Source organism: Sarcophilus harrisii, chromosome 2 (assembly GCF_902635505.1).
Source record: "Sarcophilus harrisii chromosome 2, mSarHar1.11, whole genome shotgun sequence".
Classification (NCBI taxonomy): Eukaryota; Metazoa; Chordata; class Mammalia; order Dasyuromorphia; family Dasyuridae; genus Sarcophilus; species Sarcophilus harrisii.
The window spans coordinates 590085947-590110699 of NC_045427.1; the positions used below are offsets into that span (position 1 = coordinate 590085947).

Sequence of the window (24753 nt, forward strand, 5' to 3'; positions counted from 1 at the left end):
ATTGCATTTATTGCTGAGAATAGCTGTCATCCACAATTCTTCATAGAATAATATCGCTATTACTGTTTACAATATTCTCCTGGTTCTGTTCACTTTACTATATATCAATTCATGTAAGTCTTTTCAGATTTTTCTGAAATATCCTGCTTATCCTTTCTTACAGCACAATCATATTCCATTATAATCATCTATCATAGCTTGTTTAGTCCTTCCCCAGTTGATAGGCATCTCTTAGATTTCCAGTTCTTAGCTACTGCAAAAAAAAAAAAAAAAAAATACTACTATAAATGTGTTTGTACAAATAGATCCTTCCTCCCACCTCCCTACCTTTTTTTTTTTTTGATGTCTTTGGGATAAAGACCTAGCAGTGGTATTGCTGGATCAAAAGATATGCAGAGTTTTATAGCCTTTTGGGCATAGTTTCAAATTACTCTCCAGAATGGTTGGATCAGTTCATAACTCCTTAAACAATGTTTTAGTGTCCCAGTTTTCCCACATACCCTCAGCTAACATTTTCCTTTTTTTTTATCATCATATTAGCCCCTATGATAGATATGGTGGAATTTCAGAGTTATTTTAATAACCATTTCTCTGATCAATAGTCATTTAGAACATTTTTTTTTTCTTATGACTGGAGATAGAAAACTGCCTACTCATATCCCTTGATCACTTATTAATCAGGGAATTATTTGTATTTTTATAAATTTTACTCAGTGCTCTATATATTTGAGAAATAAAGCCTTTATCAGATTTAAAAAATTTGCCCCAGTTTTCTGCTTGTCTTATGATTTTGGCTGCAGTGGTTTTGTTTGCATAAAACTTTTAAAATTTCTTATCAAAAATTAACTATTTTACATTTTGTAATGCTCTCTTTGAGTTCTTTGGTCCTAAATTCTTCCTTTATTCATAAATCTGACAGATAAACTATTCCATGCTCTCTTAATTTGATTATGGTATCATCCTTTGTGTGTCATTCATGTACCCATTTTGACCCTATCTTGGTATACAATGTGAGATGCTGGTTTATACAATAGTTTCAACCATATTGTTTTCCCAGCAATTTTTGTTAAATATTGAGTTTTTATTCCAAAAACTTGAAATCTTTGGGTTTATCATATGCTACTATAATGTTAATTTGTACCTATCTATTCTATTGATCTACCACTCTATTTCTTAGCCAGTATCAGATTATTTTGATGACTACCGTTTTATAATACAGTTTGAAATCTGGTACAGCTAGACCATCTTCTTTCTCATTTTCCCTTGACATCTTTGAGCTTTTGTTATTCCTGATAATATTATTTTTCTAGTTCTATGAAATAATTTTTAGTGATATGCCAATTTAAGTAGAATTGTTATTTTTATTATATTGCCTCAGCAATTAGTGTTTCTTCAATTGTTTAGATTTGATTTTATTTGTGTAAAAAGTGTCTTATAGTTGTGTTTTTTAAGTTCCCGGGTTTGTCTTGCCAAGTAGACTTCCAATTATTTTATGCTGTCTCGTTATTTTAAGTGGAATTTCTCTTTTTCTTAAAGAATATAGAATATGATAGTTTCTTTGAAAGTTCAAGTGATTGATTTCAATTCCAGTAAATCAGGGTTTTTCTCTCTCTACTTCCTATGGAAGTCAGAAACTAAAAAGGGAGAAGCATTGTGTTGGAAATAAGAGCTTACCTGTGTTTGCCCAGATTGTATCCATTTATCATAATAATATGTTATCTGTAAGTATTTATATCTATTCATATATGTTTAGTTGTTTTGGTCATGGGTCCAACTCTTCATGACTCCATAAGTCTTGGCAAAGATCCATGGATGCAGTGAGAAAGATTGCTAAACAATTTTCATGCATTTTTTTCCATTTCCACATGAGTCAGAATAGCATATTGATATATATGTATACACCCATCTGATCTATTTCACATACATGTGCAGGAAACAAAATCAACATAATCAAAAAGAATTCCTTCTACATTCAATGAAAAGTTTCTCTTTATGTTTAATTATTGTTTATATTAGGTTTGTGTTCCATTATAAGTACTCTGCACATTATAATTAGCCTAAACTAAAGGGTCTCTCAAATGCTTTCATTCTTCTAATTCTAATTTTGCATCTTATGTGACTGTTATTTTACAATGACTGGCACAGAACCCTGGGTACTACCTCGTGATTTCATTAACTGAATCAGTCAGACTTCATTTATTAAGTGCTTACTATTTGCCAGGCACTGTGCTAAGCATTGGAGATTCAAAACCAAACCAAACCAAACCAAAAAAGCCAGGTAAAACCAGCCCTTACCCTTCAGGGTACATAGTTCTGTGGATTAAGAGTTCTGATAGCAAGCAAAGGGTATTCTCCAAGGGGAGGAAAAAGAGCAAATGACTTCAATTATTTAATTTGGTCAGAATAAACAATTTCAGTTTTTAAACAAATAACCTTTATCATTAAGTCATAATTGTGCCTAGAGAAGATATAGTTGGGTGGGTATTGGAGCAAATGATAACTAGGAAGAATGAAAAGTGTGGAAGGGTAAGTGCTCCCACCTTCCCATGTTCAACACCCCTGGAGCAAAGGTCCATTTACCATGCTAATTATGGAGCTGATCCAGTTAAAGATAAACTGAAAACATGTAAAACACGTTAGCCTAACAAACAAAGAAAGCCTTTATTAGGTCCTTTCAATAAGGAGTTTACTGTAGTGACTAGAGATCTGGGCTAAAAGGCAGGAATCATCACATCAAGTCTTGCTTTGGCTACATGCTGCCTGGATGACCCCTGGCTCGATACTCTAATAAATGCTCTAAGACTCTGATTTACAGAGAAGGGTCTGACCAGCATTGGTGGAGGAAGCTTCCTCATCAATCTATCAGGGCACCAAACTTGATGATGGGGAAAATAAGAAGTTAAAATTTGACAAAGCCCTTTTGTTCTTACTCCAAATCTAGCATTCTGTCAACTGGGCCATTTAGCTTTGAAGGATCATATTCAGACATTCTTATGAAGGAATGAGCCAAGAATGACACCTAAATTCTAAAAAAGTTACTGCGTGAGACAGCTCATAGGGTGTGAATCCATAATCCTTAGGCATGTGAAAGCTTCCATTTAGAGGTGGCTTATTTTAAAATGAGAGCTTGTCAATACACAGAGTACAGTAAAAACCTCTATTATCTCCAGAATGGCTCTGAACAAGGAAGTACCGTCTCTTCTTGCTCAAAGAAAGAACCTTTGACCCCATGATACAACAGCTTTACACCTGAGGATTGTGGCAGAGTAGCATTGCTGACTGGTTTTACCAGCCAGAAGGAACAGTGTCTAAGAGAGTCACAAGAAGTAACAGGAAAAGAGAGAAAAAAGACCGAAGGAAAGCTTTAGAAAGAGAAGAAAGAAAATAGCGGGAGATGGGAGAAACCAAGAAGGCAGAGTTGGTAGCCATCAGAACAGTGAGGAAGATGAAGAGCTGTATATTCTGACAGTATTAGCTAGAATGGAAGAGAAAGGAAGAGGGCAAAGAAAGAAACAAGAGACAGACACAGAGATAAAGAGACAGAGACACAGTCAGATTGCCAGAGACAAAAAGACAGAGTCAGAGACAGAGTCAGAAACAAAGATCAAGACACCTGCACCTCAAAAAGCCCCGAGAGCATCAGTGTGCAATGATGAAGGCTTACTATCAGCTAGTGCATACAGTGGAACAGCAGGTAAATTAGGACCCACATCACCTCCATGCAATCACGTCTGTAGTCCAGTGCCACAGCTGGTGTTCATGAAAATGACCTTGAGTCACTTAGGCAAAGTTAACATATGTTTAACATACTCTGTCCAAGAAGAAATGGGAGCATGCAACATATCCTGAACCTATTTTCAAAGAGCAGCATGAACAGAAGAAAGGTCATTAGATGTTGTGTCAGAGGACCTGGGCTTAAATCCCAGCTCTCCCACTCACTCACTGCTCATGATTTTTAAATCACCAACTTAAAAATATTCTTCCAAAAAACATAGCCTTTCCTATCAATGGAAGCAGAGTCTGGAAATATAAGAAATTATATGGAAAGCATCCTAGTCTAGTTAGTGGGAAAAACACTTATCAAAACACTTGAGTTTGTCTTGGCTCTGCTTCTTACTAACTATATCATCTTAGGCAAGTCATTTCAACTCTCTTTTGGTTTCCCCATTTGTAAAATGGGTAACTGGTATTCATGCCTTTCAAATCTGGGATAACACATTATTTAGATTCAGTGCTGAGTATTCGGGAAATTAAATGTAATTATTATTAAATAAGAAGCTCAAGCCCTCATTCTAGAACAGTGAGAACCTCTTAATGTCAAGCTCAAAATATAGATATCCAATCACTGTTTTGCTAGCATAAATCAAATGGCAAAATATTTAATACAGAAAGAATTGTCCATATGGGAGGAAATTTGGTAATAGCTGCATCCTCAGCTGTCATCAAAAAATGGATTGTAAGTGCCTCTGAGACTCAAGTTTTGAGTGAGGGAGGGGAAGAAGAGAAATGACATGAGACAAGACCAAAGATTCTAACCTAGGGTAAGGGGGAAATCTTCAGTTGCAAAGCTCTTGAACCCAAGTGCAGCATGTGTCCCCCCCAATCTCAGTCACAACAAATCTCTGTGGGCATCCCTCAGCTTGTTCTCAAGGGTCAGCAGATAAGACATGTGGCTGCTTTCCTCCTTGTTCTAGGACCCATAATATTTGCTTCATCCACATGGCTCTCTTTTTCCACCAGCTCAGAAGTGCCCATAACTATTTAGTCAATCAGTTTTCCTGAGCTTCATGTCAGCTTCATTTTATAATGTGCCATAGGTACAGGGTCCCATGTGAAATTAAGTCCTCCGATGAGTGACCAATCTCTGAGAGATCACAGCAAAGATGGTCACATAGGAAATATAGTCAATAATTATCAAATTCAAAGGCTTGATATTGATGGGATGAATAAAAACTTCAGCAAAAAGACTATCAGGTCTATGATGTATCATAGAGAGGGGCAATAACAAGAGAGTGTCTAAATTTCTTACTGTATGTAATCTGGAGGGCAAGCTACTCCCTGAGGCAAGCAGGGAGAGATATTGACAGGTAACATGGAAAGTGTTTTGCAAACCTTAAAAAACATAATATAAATGCTTGCTATTATTGTTATTGTCCTTAAGTGGGGCTCTATTGCAGTGGGCCCTTGTAGAAGTCTTTGTCCAATTCCTTGCATTGACGTTATTGTGACCCCAAAGTTACTGTGTTCAATCAGAAGACCAAGCTACAAATGTCAACCTCCCCTCACCAGGTTATTTTTCGCCTATTAAAGAGACTACTAGTACTCCACTTTTGTTACCTCCATTTAGGAACTAAGCATCACAATGGCTGATTCATTATGAACTTTGCCCATTTATTAAGTATCACAATAATGGGTTCATTAGGAACTGCCTGCCTTATGGCAATAAGTTCTCTGGGAATTTTGCGAGCCTTACAACATCTTTCCCTTTGTTACAACATCTTTTCCCCTTTATCAATTGCTAACTCCCTTTTAGAACTTAGCCAGTGTAATAAAATCTTTGCCTCGTGATTTGGAGATGTTGTCTAAGCCTATAAATTCTTTTGAGACAACTTGCAACATTGGCCTGAAAGCCCCACACATATTTGGGATTCGACCCCTGCACTTCATTATGAAGCAAGCACTTAACAAACCTAAGTGTTATATAAAAACGAGCTATTATGATTATAATTATTACTGTATATAAAAAGATAGAATCCAGAAACTAGCGCTGGCTACTATATGCAATACCTAAACTTTGCAATCCCTATTCAAATCCATGTTGTTAAATTAAAAAATCCTTGGTACTCTTAAGGATCACAACAAGTCAGGGAAAAGTCAAAGGGTGGTCAAGATCCTCTTTTACTACTTAGATAGCATGGGAAGTCTCTGAAGATAAATCTACCTGCTATGAATTTCCCCCAGTAGAATGTAAACTTCTTGAGGGAGGCACTTTCTCTTCTCAAATTGAATTAAACATTAAAGACTGCACCTTTAAGAAACTAAATACATGGGAATGCAGCTTTTATCATACATATATATATACCTGGGACAAAAGTATCATAATTCTCTATAAAATTTCATTTATTGTAACAAAAACATCCTTGTGGCAATTTTCACAATTAAGCTACTTCAAGTGATAACAATAATAACAAGCATGTATTATGTTTTAAGGTTTGCAAAACATTTTCTATGTTACTTCATTCTCACAATAACCCTGAGAAGAAATATTATTATCCCCATTTTATAGATGAGCAAACTAAGGTTTTTGCAGGATCAAGTTGTTGAGGGCCTAGGTATCTAAGTGGGGTAGGCAGAGAAAGCCTGAAGTACTGACAAGATTATAACACTTCCTAAGGCAAGCAGGGAAGGGCATTGATAAGGATCAGCTGAACCTTACAGTCACCTCAGTGGAGATCTTGGGAAACTCCTTCTTACTTATCCCATTAGAAAGCCAAGTTATGATGTCAAACCCCCAAGGTTAAATTTCCCCTATAAATCTGTCCATGGCCTATGTCATCTTTGCTTAATCCCTTTTAGGGTTAATCTGCCAATAAATGATGTAATCCCCTTTCCTTGCTAACTAGGTGCTCTCCCAAATCTATTTTCATATTTAGCACTTCTAGTGTCTATTTTACCTCTTTATTTTGTCCTTTTAACTTCTTCTCATAAATAAAGGTATCTTTTGGCAAAGAGAACACCACTGGGAATTCTTATGTGTCTTGTGCCTTGTGCCTCATATTTCAGACTAGGAATTGTTACCTCAGTCTCATCATTCAGTACCAACCTCATTAAAGTGATTTGTCCAGAGTTACATAGCTAATTAGTGTCTGGAACAGGATTTAAACTCAGGTCTTCCCAAATTCAGATCTAACATTCATTCCACTGACTTCTCTTCCTAAACTAGTTAGGAAGGAAAATCCTGCTGCTGTTCATCATCTGCTATTTTAGTATCACAGGATTTGGATTTAATAATAGCTAAGCAAACAGTTTTGTGCCCAACCCTCACACACTTACCCCGCCACACACACACACACACACACACACACACACACATTGTTGAGACTACTCTTTACACTAGCTTATTTGAATACTTCTTCAAGTATAGCCCATTTTTACCATTTGTCATTAGAATCTCATATTGTCAGAAAATCCTTCTCCCAATCCCTGTTTTTTCTTGTCAATTCATTCCTGTTCTACAACAGGTACTCTCCCTAAGCTTATGAAAGTAAGCAGTATTCAAAGGTCATTTTGCCTTAATACAAAGGCTTCTTTGTTTAGCTTCAGATTCATCTCATGGCTTCCAACTGGAGCTATTTCTTACAGTTTTGTACTTCCCCTTAATCTACCTGGGGAAGAAATAAAAGCCTGCAGTTTGGAATATTTATAGTAAGTAAAGATGCCCCCCAGAGTAGCCATTAAATAAAAGCAGACTCTTTGCTCAAGGGATGGGAAATGCCTGGGAACAGTGGAAAAGAAAAAGCAGAGGACTTAACTGAAGAAGACAAAGGAATCATATGTTTTTCAAGTTTTCTGTACCCACTAATATCCTAGGAGAAGGTGTTTTTAGTCCCTGGGAACCCAAAGGGTCTATGGATAAATTTTGGGGGAAGGGACTATGAATTTGGTTGAGAAATTAAATAAATAGTTAAATATATACCTTCTATCTATCTGTCTTTCTGTTCGTCCGTCTCTCTGTCTTTCTTTGCTTCAATATAATTGGTTTCTTTTGTAATCCTGTATTTTTTATTTATTGCATTTAAAAACATGATTCTGATAGAAGGCTCCCTAAGTTTCTCTAGACTGCCAAAAGTATCCATGATACCCCAAAAGATTAAAAGCCTTAGGAGAAAAAGTACATTGTTCATTTGATTTTTTTTAAACCTCTCCTTTCTATAATTGCCATGTTTGCTGCTTTCTCTAATACTGTAATTCTGTAATATTTTACTTAACTCAACAAATACTTTATTAAGAACATGTTGCTTTGGGTACATTGGGAAAAAACAAAAGGACACAAGGAAAACCGGTTATGAATTCCTTCCTAAGTCTGGACGTCTTGTGAGAAGGAGAGGAGGAAAAGTACCAACAGGACCGCTGGGAGGGATGAAGCCAGGGGCTGGTGAACTTATACTCAGATAGGGTGGGATCCAAGCCCTGGGGTTTCAGTTACAAGGATACACTTCTGCCCAGATATATGGATCTCCACTCCTAGAATTCTTTGGAATAGAATTCTTACAGCCACATCTGAGCCAGCCCCCAGAAAGTCACGCTAAAGAAACAGGTGGGGGTTCTTGTGTGTGACAGGATGTTTTCTTTACTGACCACCTTCCTTCCCCCTAGATCTACCAGAATATAAATGTAAAATCAATTTCCATTCAGGACCACTGCCAAGGAGCAGAAATAGTATGATTTCAGACGATATGACTAATTCCAAAATATCTTCCCATCCATTTCTGTTCCAACAATTTAGAAAGAGGGCTAAAAAGAAAATATATGCCCGGAAGCAACAACAAGGATGGAAACTCATTCATACTCAAGTGTAAATGACAAGACCCAAGAGCTTTTCCCAGTTTTAATTTTAAAAAGGAGACTATAAATAAAGAACAATTAGTGCCTGAAATAAGAAAATGAAGTGCCAATGATAGGAAGGAAAAAATCCAGAAGGGGAGTCTGGTAATACCAAAATCAAGTCTTTTGCTTCCCAACTTTGTCTGTGGCTGACCTCACTGACACCCTGCTCTGCTAGAGAAAACAGAAGTTGCTCTCTGGTATTTTATATCACACATGCCAGCAGCTCCATGGGAACACTGATATGCAAAACAGATGAGAATAAACTGGGACTAGATATGGGGAAGTCATATAATGAAGCAATCTTGACTTTCTGTTCAACATTCTCTGTGATGGGGGTCACTTGAAACTTTTGGTATTTGGGGAGGACAGAATCCTATTCAAAGTTCCAATGCCTACTATAAGGCCTAATCCTGCCACTAGCCACCTCTGAAACTTTAATTGGATTATTTCACCATTTAGCCCTGTTTCCTCATTTGTAAAATGAGAGGAGTTGGAGGAGATGATTTCTAAAGTACTTTTCAAATCTAACATCCTACATCATTGTGACCCTATAAATTTTTCTGAGATGATTTGTAAAAAAAGCATAGGAATCATGAAGTTAGATACAGCTAATCAGCTTTTGTTGTTGTTCATCCTTCATTCTAAAAGTAGACTAATGATATTTTAGGGTGATGTCTTGATCTGTTCATAAACTGCATTTAAGTGAGGCAGGGTTGTGCAAAATCTTCAGTCTCACTCAGTATAAGTGTGAGCATTTGCTTATCAGAAATCATCAAGTGCTACCAATTAGAACTTTGGTTTAGTATTTATTTAACTTAAGAAAATAATGCAAATTAAACATAAAAGTATGTCTCACATACACACACACACACACATATATGTGTGTGTGTGTGTGTGTGTGTGTGTGTAAAATTTTTCTCTCCCCAAAGAACCTGTCATTAAAACATTTACCAGGACTAATTTACTAATTATCAATCCAACTTCTTCATTTTATAGATGAGGAAAATGAGACCCAGAGAGGAAAGCAATTCTTTGACTCAAAAGCCAATGTTCCTTCCATTATATGATTAGTCAGTTGCTTAGACAAACTGGTCAGTCAGCTTTTTGTTGTTATTCAGCTGTCCAGTTAGCCACTTTTAAACATGGCTAAATGGAAGGGGAGGGGAGTGCCCTGGATTCCAACAGCAGATCTCACCCTTAGGAACTAACTTTGAGCTACAAGTAGCTAGATTTCTGTTCTGGGCTTCCGTTTCATTATCTATAAAATGAAGAGATTAGACTCAATGATTTTGAAGCTTCCTTCTGATTCTAGATTTGGGAGCCTAGGTGCTAGGATCCCTAAATGAATTTCAACATTTTAAGTGAATTTAAATAAAATTATTTATGGGGGCTGGAACAGGGGTAAGATAGGAAGGGTCTGGAACAGCTTGTTCATTTTGTTTTTTTTATAGTTAAATACAAAGGTCTAGGTAAGGAGGGAAGACCCCTATGATCATAACCAGTCACAATTCTACTGAGCTTTACAGTTTATCAAACACTTCCCTCACAATAACCCTGTAACGGAAGCATTCCAAAGCATTTTTACCTCTATTACAAGGAGATAATGAAACTCTGGAAAATTAAATAATCTGTCCAAGTCATTCAAATGGCCGGTGGCAGAACCAGGACTAAAATATGGGTCTCCTGGACATCAGTCCAGTGTTCTTTAACCTAGGTGCCAGAATTTATCAAAAACCAGAGTACTCTCTCCTTTACAGTAGTTGCTTGGAATGCTTTACAATCATTCCCTTATTTATGTGTACTTCTCCTAGGGACTTTGAGCCCAGGGAAAAGCTCCCCTAGTATGCTTTTCCTTCTTGTTCCTTGCAGAAGAGGAAAGACACATCTATTTAACTGGCATGAAGTCACTGGAAAAAATACCTTAAAAATCATACTCTTGAAAAGGACATCTCAGGAACATCACACACTTTAATAAGTGTTTATCAGGTTCCTGCTCTTGTGGAACACTGCACCAGGTCAGGCCAGGGGATCACAGAGACAGATGCTATACAGTCCTTGCCTTCAAGGAATTACAATCAAAGAGGCAGGAAGAGAAGGAATGTGTACACAAAGATCCTCTGGGCAAAGTACAAATAGAGAGTTTAGGAGGAAGAAATTGCTTTTAGAGGCTTAACTGGAAGAATGGGAGAATCAGGGAAAGGTTTCATAGAAGAATGAAGCAATTGATGTCAATAGAGACTGAATGAGGAAAGAGGGGAAGGAGTTCATTCCAGCTATAGAGGGTGGTATGAGTAACCAACTGGAAATAAAACTGAAGATAAGGATGAGATATGAAGATTGTTCTACTTTGACTGGAGCATGTGAAGGAGATAATAAAAGATGAAGGGAATAGTCATAAAGAAGTAGGTAGGAGCCTATGTATGTCTGGCCTTCTTGCTTCAAATAGGGTTGGTGCCCTTTGCCAAGTGGCAATGGATTATTTTGACTGCCCATAGTAGAGAGAGACCGAGGCATACTCCAGAGTAGGTCACTTTAACTTTTCAGCATTGAAACATTGATAAAATGTTCATTTTATCAATAACGGCATTGATAAAACCAAAAACCCCATGATGGCTTTCAAGCCACAGCCATTTATAATATTGCCACGGTAAAACTAAACACATTTCTTCCTTCTTTCCCTTCCCCCATGGGTAGTTTCACCTAACAATGTTTTCTCAGGATCAAATAATGTTAGGTGATGAATGACTGCAAATATTTGCTTGATGATGAATGCCCACACTTCCTCATACAGCAGAGAGGCTTATGTCAACACCCAGAGTCCTAATGCCATTCAGAATGTAGGAGTCCCTTCATCAGCATCAGCTGTCCCTTTCTAAGTAGTTACCATGGGAGGCTATCCAATTATCCCAACAAAAATGCTCTTAAAGGATTTTTGGAACTCCTCTTTGGATCTCTAGCCTCCCGTTTTTCCTATTTCTGTGAAAGATATTGGCCCGTCCAGTCACTCAGGTTGTGTCCTTGACCCCTCAAGTTTCCTTCACCCTACACGTGCTTATGTAAGTAGCAAAGTCTTGATGATTGAACCTCACGGACATCGCTAATCTAATTCCACTTTCAGTAATACTTTATGACGACCATCTCTTGTGGGGTCTCATCCCTTGGATTATGGTAGCATCCTCACTGCCTCCAATCTCTCCTCTCTCCAATCTACCCTTCACTCAGCTGCCAAACTGACACTTCCAATGTGCCAATCTAGCCATGTCACTCTTTTGCTCAAGAAGCACCAAGGGCTCCCTCTTAACTTCTAGAATAGATACAAGCTCCTCCTTTTGGTTTTCTAAGCATTTCACAATCTGGCCCGAGTTTAGGCTCAAACCTCTCCAGGTTTGGTGTACCTTATATTTTTTCCTATTGATCTTCCAGCCAAATTGGCTTACCGGCTGTGCCCTCAGAAGCCGCTCTGTCTTGGAGCCTTTGCACAAGCTTCCTTCTTTCTGCCTGTACCCCTCCTTGCTGCTACCTCATAGAATCCTAGGTCTCCTTTAATCTCTGGCTTTATCTTTAGACATTTCTTTTTTCATCAGTTAAGATCAGGAATCGGGAGAGTCCGGAGGCGCGAGGCCCGAGGCGGGCGGGGGGGGGGGGGGGGGGGGGGGGGGGGGGGGGGCATTTAGGGTTGGTTTAGGGTTACAGCGGGAGTCAGGAGTCGGGAGGGTTAGTTAGGGTTAGAGTTGGGCGCATTTAACAATAAATGGTAACTTAAAAGACAATGAAGACTCATGATGGAGTAATTTGTGGTAAATATTTGCTATAAAAAGCATATGTTTCAATGATTTTTTTTTTAGAACAGCATAAGTATGCAGCTTTAGTGGAGATTTATTTCAAAATTAAATAAATAACAGTATAGAAATTTGTTTATGACTGAACAGAGATACATACACACCATCGCCACCTGGTGTAAGCACAGCTGAACTTTAAGGGAAGCTGCTCCCCCCTCCTCTTTCCCCCCCTCCTTAGAGGTGTGTGAATAAATCCCTTTGGAAGCTGGATTTCCAGAATTAACCAGAATCAGAATTATATATATATATATATATATATATATATATATACGAGGATAGATAGATATAGATATATAAAGTCTGTAAGACTCCATACATAGACTCTGACAGCTTGATCTCAAAGATCATCTGTAGTCAAAATCCCGGTTTGATAGAGGAATGACCTGGGTTCCAGAATGACTGAGGTTTTCTTGCCCAAGTTCCCAGGATACCCAGAGCCAGGCCCCAGAAATCCTCCAGCTTCATCCCCCAGGTATGATGGCATGAGAGTTAATGGCAATCACCAGGCTTATAAAGAAGCATGTTCAGGAACCAGTTGTTAAAATTTCCCCAGTGACCATTTACACTTAGGAATCATTAAATGTTACAAATCAAGGTTCAAATTTGGCATTTGGTTGATTGTCCAGGTTTAAGTGATAGTGAAAATGTTAATGGTGTTTGTTCAGTCATGCCAGGCATTCTGTGAATCTCTTTGGGATTTTCTTGGCAAAGATACTGAAGGGGTTTGCCATTTCCTTCTCCAGATCATGAGGAAACGGAGGTAAACAGGGTTAAGTGACTTGCCCAGGATCCCACAGGTATTAAGTGTCTGAGGCTGGATTTGAACTCGGGGAAATGAATTCTCCTGACTCTAGACTCATCCAGTACTCTAATCACTGGGTCACCTCGCTGCCCTGAAAATGTTTATAATGCAGATTAAACTTAAAATTGTATCCCCCCTCAGAGAGCCAGTTGTTAAACATTTACCAGCATGCCCTTGATTACAAATCCTAAATTACAAACAATGATGGTTTACACCTAAGTTTTCAAAGTATTTTATAGATGATTTTGGGTTAGACAATGGCAAATCTACATTGCCCAGGAAATCATGCAGCCAGGTCTTTATTTCTCAGGAAACTAGTGCCTGGGAGGAAGGACTATTTTGTCATGAGAGATCTAATGGGGTTCTTAAATCTTAGGATGGGGGTTCATAACCTTTTTTGTATCATGGCCCTCTTTGGCTGCCTGATGAAGCCTAAGGACCCCATTCAGCTCAAAGAAATGAATATATAAACAGTGTCTAACAAATCCATTAAGAAGACTCAGGGGTATTGTAAACTTCCAGTTCCCTGCCATCCACTCAAAGAATGCTAATTGCCCAGGGGAAGTCGGGAGAAATCTGCTCATGACAGCATATTCTTCACTTACTCAGCTCTTATAACTAACAAAGCTTTATGTCAAACAGGATCTGTGTCTCCGTGGGGTGATTAGCAGGGTTCTGCCCACCTCCAACAGAGGAAATCCTCTTTCTGTCATAAAAACGGAAGTGGGATGCCTTCTCATTTGGCTACTTACAAAGATCCTCAGTGGATGCCGTGGAGAGAGTAGCCATGGACTCGTACAGCTCCTCATCGCAGCCAGGATTGAGGGAACATTTCATTAGCAAGTCTGTGGAAAGGTGGGCCATCGACTCATACACGGATTTGTCTTCCTCCCCTTGCATTAACTCTTCCTTAATGTGACTCTTCAGCATGTCCACAGTTTCCTGAAAAAAAGCGACAGTACCAACCCATTGGGCCCAGCTTAAGATGGAATGGTGCTCTGGAAGAGGCTGCTTGATAGTGGCTATGACTATTGGCTGGCTCCAAAGTGGGAAGGAAGTTATAGGATGGAAGAAATGTGATAGAGCAAGTCTCTTAGAGAGCCATCAAACCAACACTCAATAGGCGACACAGAGATTGGCTTAATTGTTCTTCTGGCTTTGGTTTTGGCTCAACAATTCAATTCCGTAGACATTAATTGCCTACTATGTACCAGGCACTCTACTATATCATGTGTTATTACTGTTATTCAGTTGTTTTACTAGTGCCTTATTGTCCATGACCCATTTGGGGTTTTCTTAGCAAAGACCCTGAATGGTTTGCTATTTCCTTCTCTAGTTCATATTACAGATGAGGAAACAGAGGCTAATAAGAGTTAAGTAATTTGAACTCAGGAAGATGAGTTTTTCTGACTCTAGGCCCAGCAAGCTGTTCTCTCTGACACATACTAGGCTCTTAATAAACGTTTATTGCTTGATGGATATGTACAAAGAAAATGTGTGTACATATAAGTTTAAAAATAAATGTGATGTATTGAGGTGGAGAAGAGGGAAGTGAAAGGGATTGTTGAAAGAGCAGGAGAGAAAGACAGCATGACTTGCATGGGACCAAACCATGTAACAGGACTGGAACCCATTTTTTTTTTTTTTTAGCTAGAAAAACGGCTGCTTTCCCACTATGCACAGTGATTAATTTGAAAATGATACTGGCTCTGTTTCCAAGTGCTTGGGGATGGTGGTCAAATGTTTGAAATCAATGATGAGAATTTGGATTTGCTCTATTAGCAAATGATTCTTGCAAAATCCTTAGGAAGGTAGAGACAGTGTATAGGCAAGCAGGTTTTTAAAGGCAGCCCTGAAGTTGTATTAAGTGGAGGAGCAGCTGGCCTGAAGGAGGCTCCAGGAAAGAGGTGCAACTGTCCCAGAAAAAAAAAAATGATGAGAAACTGAGTTGAGGCTTCTACTTAGTTGAAGGAATGAAAGGGTCAAATTTAGATTCACTGTAAATTCAAAGGACATCTTTAAATTCACTCATGCAGAAATAAATGAAAGGAATTCATCTTACTAAAAAAACAGCTTTCTGTATCTTTATGCTCATGTATAAATTAGTGGAAGGCACCCAGGCAACATATATCTGCTCAGTCTTAGACACAACTACTAGATATATAGTCAGCATGCATAAACATACATACATGCTCTCACACAAGAAACCAATTATCAGTTAAGTTATCAATTAGCATTTATTAAGCACTACGTGCCAGGCACTGTGCTAAGTGCTGTGGAGAAGGAAGGTAAACAAGAATACCTGGCTTAAGGACTATCTGTGGAGAAGGGTCAGAGAACACAGAGGCTTTGACACTGGTTCGTGTTATTGAAGACAAAGATCTTGTGTTCAGCACATCTCAAAAAGATACCCATCAGTGCTACACTTAAGTCTTATATATTAGGTTATGCAAAAGAGAACCTTAGGTAATGATGGTGCTAAATCGATAATGATAGAGAGTTTAATATAGAGCTTTAAACTTTGCAAAGCACCTTAAGCACGTTAATTTACTTGGGCTGCCCAATAATTCAGAAGGAGTTCCTATAATTGGAGCATGGTGACATCATGGATAAGGAGCTAAACTTGAAGTCAGGAAGAATGAGGAGTTCAGATCCAGCCTCAGATACTTGCTAGCTGGTAACTCTGGGCAAGTCACCTAAACTCTCTGAACCTTAATTTCTTCATCTGCAAAAAGAGAGTTGATAGTAGTACATACCTCATAGGGTTGTAGTGAAACTAGTAAAGTGGTTTGCCAATCTTCAGTTTTTCAGTTGAGACCCCATTTGGGGTTTTCTTGGCAAAGATACAGGAGTGGTTTTTGCCATTTTCTTCTTCAGATAATTTTACAAATGAGGAAACTGAGGCAATCACAGTTAAATGATCTGCCCAGGGTCTTACAGCTAGAAAGTGTCATGTGTTTGAGGCTGGATTTAGACTCATGTCCTCTTGACATGGCCCCTCCAATGCTCTGTCTCCACTGTGTCACCTCGCTGCCCCAAGATTACTTCTTGTCAAATTACATGCATTAAGTGATTTGTCCAAGGTCATACAGGAATTCGGTATCAAACAAATTTTGATTTGATTTGATTCCTGGACCGTCACACTCCACTGGTTTCCCATGATTGTAAGGGAGCAGGCTTACGAACAACCATTTTCCTCCGTACTTGTGACCTCCAAAGCCCATGCCCTAACCCAGCCTTACCACATATTCATCAATGAACTGCCGCAGGTCCTTGTAACCATACTTTTCAGCAATGGTGTTGGGGTAGAGACCATGCTTGTTGGCCACACTGTAGGCTTGCAAAGCTCCAGGGCAGGTCAGCAGCAGGGCTGTGAGATTTTTCAGTCCATACTTGGCAGCAAAATGAAGCAAGGTGGGCAGTTCCTCATCCCGCTGAGCTGAAGAAACATTGAAGAAAACAGCCTAAGAGATGACAGTAATGGTGCTGGACCTTCCTGTTGAATACCAAAGGTAAGAGAATGGTACCAGCAGAGGAACATGGGAGGGACGCCATCAGTACCTGCTCATGCTTTTTGGTCAGAGTTCACAAGGAGAAAGATGAGATAGTTTTTTGCCATGAATGCAGAGTCACTGCTAGGGAACTATAGTCTTGGCTGGCAGGGGAAATAATGTTAATTTAAAAGGAACCAGCATTCTAAAGAGATCTCGGGAACCAGGAACCTTGTGCTGTAAGGGACCTTCATTTTGAACTGAGGTCTTATGATTCCAAGTTCAACAATCCTTCCAGAATACTACATTGCCTCCCGGAAATAATATAATTATAGAGATCATTAAGAATAAGATAACCGTGCTATCTGGAAATTTTGCAACCCTAAATTCTCAGTAAATATTTGATTCAGCTATGGGATCCCATGTTGGGTCAAAACCCATGATTTAAGAAGCTAGGGCCTGAAGCACTAGAGATTAAATGCTTGCTTAAAGTCACACAGCCAAATATGAGTCAGAGGTTGAAACTGAACCCAGATCTTTGGGGCTCCAAAACCAACTTTTTGTTTACTATGCCACATTTTCTCTCATGAAAATCATAATTTTATGTTAAAGGACTAAAATGATAATAATGATAAATAACACTTATATAGTGCTTACTACAACTATTCTCTCATTTGATCTTCACAATGACTGTGCTATTATTAGCCCCATTTTACAGATAAGCACACTGATTCAAGATCCGAGTTTGCATGACCCTGGTTCCCTGGAGTTAATCCATATACTTACTGATCATCATATCCTCTTCTTCCAGTTGGTTGATTCCAAACAGATGCAGCCCACTTGCAGGAATATTTTTCTTGAGAGATTCAGTTAGAAGTTTGTCAAGGGTCTCGATGTTGTAGGGCACAATTTTAAAAGCCTGAACACACATAGAAGTGAAGACAATCAGCTTGGAGGTCTCATTGACCCACCAAACAGGGAACATTTGCTAATGAGCTCCTTCACCCCTGAAAGTTTAATTTTGTCTAAATAACTATACCTGGCACATGAACTCCACGGGATTGGCTGCACTAGCCAGTAAGTTCTCAATTTCTTCCATGTCAGTATAATAGCAGACAGTTGCTTCACATACCATGAGGTCACCTGAATAAACCTTCAGATAAACATCTCCTGAAGATAAGTCTAAGCAAAAAAGAAAGACATCAATGAAATGGGAGTGATCTATGTCAGATCTATGTAATGTGTCTAGCAGCTGGAGTTCAGCATATAACAGGGTTGAGGTTTTAGAAATGAGCTTGGAGCTGCAAGGAGAATTTGGGAGGTGATGGGAATAAAGACAAGAAGTTTTGCTCACACAGGAAAAGTTCATTGCTAGTTTTGTTCTTGAGTTTGAAGATGCAGGAACTCATTGAAACTCACAGCTAAGTCACTAGTTAAATCTCATTAGGAAAGAAAGTTGGGTTTTTAAGTTGCTGGCAAGAGAAAGGAAAAAAAAAAACTAGATAACTAAGTTTTATAGTGTTAAGTACTACTTCTTCTAAAAGAATACAGCCCCTCTGTCTAAATAATATAATATCTGACATTTCTATTGCATGATTATGTTGGGATCAAAAAAGGGAACAGATATTTATTAAGCACTTATTACTATGCACCAAGCACTGTGCTAAGTGCTTTATAAATATTATCTCACTTGATCCTCACAACAACTTTGGGAAGTAGGTGATAACATAATCCCTATTTTACAGATGAGGAAACTGAGGTAGACCATAGTTAAGTGACTTGCCTAGGATCACACAATAAGAATCTGAGTCTGGGGGCAGCTAGATAGTGCAGTGGATAGCACCAACTCTGAAGTCAGGAGGACCTGAGTTCAAATCTGGTCTCAGACACTTAACACTTCCTAGATGTATGACCCTGGGCAAGTTAGTTAACCCCAATTGCCTCAGCAAAAATATATAAAAATAAAAAAATCTGAGTCTATATTTAAACTCAGGTCTACTGACTCCAGGACACTGTGCCCCCAAGCTGCATTTGACAAAATGTACATAATTTTATTATTGTCCAAGTTTTACAGATGAGGAAACAGGCTCAAAGAATGTGCTCATGGTCACATTATTAGTGTCAGAGGTAGGCTCAGGGACCTCCTGACTCCACATGCAGTAGGATTCCACACTGCCCCTCAGGCTGATCCTCCTAGATGGATTCATCCTCCTTGCCATTATCATATGCCACATGGGCCAATTCAAAGGATGGAATTGGGTGTGCTGGTCATAGCAGCTCAAGGGAGCTGTTTGTTAAATTTCCAAAAAAAAAAAAAATACAAATCAGAGTTTGATTTATTCTTTTGTTGATTGTCTAGAATGATGTATGAAAAGTGATAGACAACATGTGAATAATACAGGTTAAACTTTGAATTGTGTCATGTGTACCCGATTTCCCCTCAGAGAGCCAGCTGTTAAAACATTTATCAGCACACTACTAGCTGGTTTTCTAACACTACAGACTGAAATTACAGAGGGCTTTTTAAAAACTATAAGATCATTTCTAAAGCTATTTTTGTGGGGATCCTAACTTCCTTTTCCTTTAAAATACCAAGGTGCCAGAACTCAGGATCAGGAATCTGATTTGATACCTACTCCTTCTTTGGGGTCACTTTCTAGGTCAAATCATTTTACCTTACTAAGCCTCAGTTTCCTCCAAGGTAAAATAGAACTAATGATACCGGCCCTGAGAAGAGGTAGAAAAAGTATGGTCCTGGCATCAGGAAACCCAGTTTTAAGTTTTAGCTGTTGTTTACCTGTAATATCTGCATAGATGCCATGTAAATTAACTGGGCTTCGATTTGCTCAACTCATAAAATCAGGATGATGCTAAGGGTCACTTGCTTTCTTATAGGGTTTTATATAGAAAATAATTTGTAAACCTTAAAAGAATCTATAAACATATCATCATTATTATTAATCTCACTAGGTTGTTGTGAAGTTTAACTCTTTGGTTCATTTATTCATTTGTTTCTTGATTCATCCACCAATTCAGTAAGCATTTATAAAATACATCCTCTATACTAGGGACTTTGATTTAAAACAAAAGAGTTCCTGCCCTCAAGTAGATTACTTTCTATCAGGGGAGAGGGAAAACCTAATGTATACATGCATGATATACCTTAGTGTTACTGCAGTTGGAACTAAAGTGATATTCCTAACCCCCACCTTCCCCCCCCAAAAAAAACCCAGGCCTAGTTATTCTCCTGCTCCAGGAGGTCATGGTGTTCCCTATTTTCACTAAAACAAAATGCAAGCTCATCTGTTTGGCATTTAAAACTCTTCACGGTCACTTAGTATAATTGCACTAAAACTCTTGGGACACCCTATATAAAGTCTAAATAGATACAAAATGAATGCAGAACATTAGAAGAAAAGGGGCTAGTAAGCTGAGAAATCCCAGGAAAGATTTTGTATGGGCTGAGCTTAGATGAACACCAAGGATTCTAAGAGGCAGAGGTAAAGATGTGAGTGTGTTCCCGACGTGTTTCAGACAAAGCATGTGTAAAGGCAAAAACTAGAAATGGACTGTCTTGAATTGTAAAATGCTAAACAGTATATAGTGTGTTTAGCTCTTATTATCAAGTAATAATAATTAACCATCTAAAGCATTGATTATAGGATTCTTGAGCTGCTGAATTAAGGAAGAGAGAAAAAAATTAATGGAATCTTGCTTCCTGAACATTAGTTTAAATTGGTAGTGTTAAAGAAGATCAACTTACTGGGGGCTATTATAGAAAGAGTGTATTCATTCTCCAGTTTGGCAAGCACACGTACTGCAGGGGAGTTGTTAGGAGAGAATTCAGCTTCTGTCTTCACTTGGTTATCCAGCTTGCATTTCACAATAACATAAACTGTTGTGTTCACCTAAAGGGAAGACAAACAAATGTACCATGTTTTCTTACCCATTTTTCAATTAGAAAGCTGTTTAGGGGATGTGCTGGATAACTCAGTACTGATGCCTCCACCTAGAGGTTGCCCTATACCAGGCAGTCCTCCAAGATTCTAGTCCTGATTATTGTTACTGGCTATGGTGAAGTTGATTCTCACATGGGAATTCATTTTCCTCTTTTGTAATATCAGGGGGCAACCGTACCTCCTAAGTATCCATGTCCTATGAACCCTTTAGGGAGAACATCTTACTTTCTGGGTTTTTCCATCAAAATACCAAAATCTCACTCATTTCTTACTGCTAAGTAAGCAGCCCTCTCAGTCTGTGCTGCCTAATAAAACAAATTCTACAATTCTAGTCACAATTGTTGCTTAGTTTATTGTATACCATTTTCCATAAAGTTCTTTACCTCAGGACCTTAAGGAAGGTATGGCAAATGTCAACTTTTATTGCTAATAAAGTGGCCTGCTCCTGGTAAGAGTGGCTGCTGGCTGGGGTTCAGGCCTGCCACCTTACCCCAGCATAGTTATATATCTTATCATTTAATCACTAGAAATCACCTATTTTACACATTGCATGCTAGGCACTGGGAACATAAAAGCAGACAAAAATATGGTCCCTGCCCTCAAGAAATTTACATTGTAATGGAGGAAACAACATAAAATAACTATATATAGTCTATTTGTCTTATTGATCTATCCATTCATCCACCTGTCTGTCTGCCATCCATCCATCCATCTAGCCATTGGAGGAAATAACATACAAATAACTATACATTCTATTTATCTATCAATCCATCCATCCAACCATCCACCTGATGCCATCCATCCATAAATCTATTCGCCTGTCTTTCTGTCAATCAATCAATCGATTTATCTATACAGTAGATATAACAATCTCAGAAAAAAGGCTCTATCCGAAGAGGAGGTAGAAGGAAGAACAAGAAGTACCTCTGGCAGAAAGTGGGATTTGACCTGGGTCTTGATGGAAGCCAGAAAGTGGAAGGGAGAAAACAACATTCTACCACTGCCTTTCTCAAAGTCACATTGGAATGAAGACTCTATGAAGGGCTAGCTAGCTAAGAAGGAAAATATTCCTTCCTGAGACTTTCAGCAGAATGTGATAAGGTCCTTACCCCGCAACGAATTCGGTCTGGCTGCACCACCATCAGGTTCTCTGTTGTGGTCTCCAAGCAACTGTTCTTCTGAAGAAAGGAAATATTCTCAGATGGAAGAGGAATCTTCTCGTCTTCAGCCTCAGTGTCTGTGATGGAATCACAGCCAGAATCTGTGAGCAAAAAGGATACTAGGTCATGAGAGGAGCTTTGCTAAGAGCACATTTCTAAGTTGATCAAGTAAGCAATCAAAAAATATTTATTAAGCCCCTGCTATGTGTGAGACACTACCCTAAGACTCAGGGAAGGAAGGAAATATGCGTTTCTTAAGTGTCTATATGTGGCAGGCACTGAGTGAGCACTTTTGCAAATAGTATCTCTTCTGATCTTCTCATTTACAAGGAGCTTATATGAACCAAAGCAGACAACAAATTTTATAAGGAAATACTGGGGAGATGCTTCAGTCAGAGAAATAAATACACAGTGCTAGTATTCTAAAGTCATCACTGCCAGCTTTCAGATTAAACCCACCTGGAAAAAGCAAATAAGATTTATTAAAGCTGGAACCATAAAGGGTCTCAGGACCAGTATTGCTCTCCCAGCTCCTGGTGGAAAGCCACTGTTCTCTTATTCCTTCAGTTCCTGTGTTTCTCTTGATCGTAATTATTGGCCCATGTAGTTCTATATCCCATTCTCCCTTGCAACACCTGCAGAGAGATCTCCCAGTGACTGTGGAGACTTTCGGCCTCCAGACTTGTTCTGTCTTTGGGAACTCACATCCTCTTTCTCTTCACCTTGCTTCCATTCCTTCAGCCCCTGGACCTCTCTTGGTTTCTGTTTACCTAGCTGTAGGGTGATATTCACCACTCTGCCTCTGCACTATCTGCAGATCTCCCAGTGGCTATTTATAGGGATGTTGGTTCTCCAGATGTATTCTCATTTCTGATATTCTCTTTCCTACCTCCCTCCATTGCCTGCCTGGTTTCTGATTACATTGTTGTCATTACTTCCTATATTCCACGGATACTTACATTCCGTCCCCCAGTTGCCTACTGTTTCTGATATAGCACAATGCACTATATGATTAAATGCCAGCTTATTTATTTATTTATTTATTTAATAGCCTTTTATTTACAGGATATATACATGGGTAACTTTACAGCATTAACAATTGCCAAACCTCTTGTTCCAATTTTTCACCTCTTACCCCCCCCACCCCCTCCCCTAAATAATGTCAGCTTATTTAACATAATTTGCAAATGCTATAGGATACAGATGGGGTGACTGCATTTTGCCCCCAAATAATAGGTCACTATGGAATATAGAGGATATTGGAATTGATCTGACATAGAAAAGACTGTACATACCACATTTATGAGATAAACTAGTAAGGAAAGGATTCATGGATGTGATGGGATTTAACTCAAAAGTCAAAAAGTATTAAATTGGCCCAAGTCTTAAAGAAGGTATAGGGATGTAGTGTGGCAAGGTAGGAAATCAACAAACACCTACTATGTGTCAAGCACTACGTAAAGTGTCAGGGAAACAAATAAAGACAAAAACAAGCAAATAGTCCCTTGCCTTTAAGGAGCTCACAGTTCAATGAGGGAGACGATATGTCTCACACACACACATATAACATATTTATATATGGCATATATGTAACATATAGAATAAATAGATATAACATATACATATGTAAGCAAGTTACGTGTAGGATAAATATCTTTAGAAAGGAGGCATTTATATAAGAGACAAAGCCTGGACCACTGATCCAGTTGTACCAGAAAAACACTGTCCTTGCTCCTTAATAAGGTGGGATGGGGAAATGGCATATTTTAGATCCCCTATAAAAGGATGTCACTTGCTCCCGCTTCTGCTTTAGCAAGACTAAGGCTTAGAAGGCTCTGGATCACTGCAGAGATGAAGTACACAACCTTCCCCTGCATCTTAGGTACCTGGAGCAATAGGGAATGTAGGCATCTCTCCCTAGTTATGATTCTGTGTACTTCCTAAAGTCATTTTGTATTATATAAAGACTGACTTTTTGTTCAGAGACAGATTGGATTGATTGCCATTCAAAAAGCAAATTCTGAGTTACTATGAACATAAATAAAGGCAGAGAAGCAAGAGAACCTAGTGAGTGTGTTTTAATGAGCAGTGGGAAAACTGCCTTGACTAGAATAGAGGGTGTGTTTTAGCAAAAGGAAGGAATTAAGATTGAAAAGGAAAGGTAAGAATGAAGGGATTATAGGAAACAGTAGAGGATTGTTGTAGAGTCTTCTACAGGGAAGTGACATGAAAGCAATGATTTGGAAAGATTAATCTGCCAACAGTGTGCAGGACAGATTAAAATGGGAGAGGCAAGAGGTTTTGGAATCTCCACCTGGAGAACAGCTGCTTGCTAATTGAAAATAAATGCTAAGACTGCTTTTTGGTCAATGTCAAAAAATTAAATTATTCAAAACATTAAATGACTGAATATAGAAACAGCATAGGTAGTGTGTCTACAGATTTAGATCACAGCACATGTTACTATGTGACTTGTTACAGTTCGATATGGTCAAGCAGTCATCAAGTCCAGTGAGGCAATTAGGGTTAAATGACTTGTCCACGGTCACACAGCTAGTAAGTGTCAATTGTCTGATAAACTCAGGTCCTTCTGAGTTAAGGACCACTGTGCCATCTAGTTGCCCCACCAGGCTTTTTTAAAAAATATATTTCCATATTTTCCATGTTGTTCAAGAAAAATTAGACTAAAAGAGAAAAAAAACACAAGAAAGAAAAAAAACAAAACAAAAAAAAGATGAAAAATGCTATGCTTTGAACCACATTCAATCAACATATTGCTTTCCCTGGATGTGGATGGCATTTTTCCATCTCAAGTCTTTTTAAAAAATGATTTTGATAACTATTTTAATACAATTGATTTCCTTTGTAATGTTATGTATCTTATTTTATTTAAAA

The 24753-nt window shown here is 38.5% G+C and overlaps 1 protein-coding gene across 1 annotated transcript in view; it reads right to left on the minus strand.

The window, feature by feature from the left end:
- Window positions 1-24753, minus strand: part of PIK3AP1 (phosphoinositide-3-kinase adaptor protein 1) — a 138922-nt gene that overhangs the window by 46526 nt on the left and 67643 nt on the right. The window contains exons 3-8 of the mRNA XM_003755200.4: window positions 21808-21959; window positions 20503-20647; window positions 17779-17921; window positions 17526-17658; window positions 16491-16687; window positions 14001-14190 (exon numbers count right to left, since the gene is read on the minus strand). Coding sequence (XP_003755248.3) covers window positions 14001-14190; window positions 16491-16687; window positions 17526-17658; window positions 17779-17921; window positions 20503-20647; window positions 21808-21959 — 960 coding nt within the window. The remainder of the gene's footprint in view (window positions 1-14000; window positions 14191-16490; window positions 16688-17525; window positions 17659-17778; window positions 17922-20502; window positions 20648-21807; window positions 21960-24753) is intronic.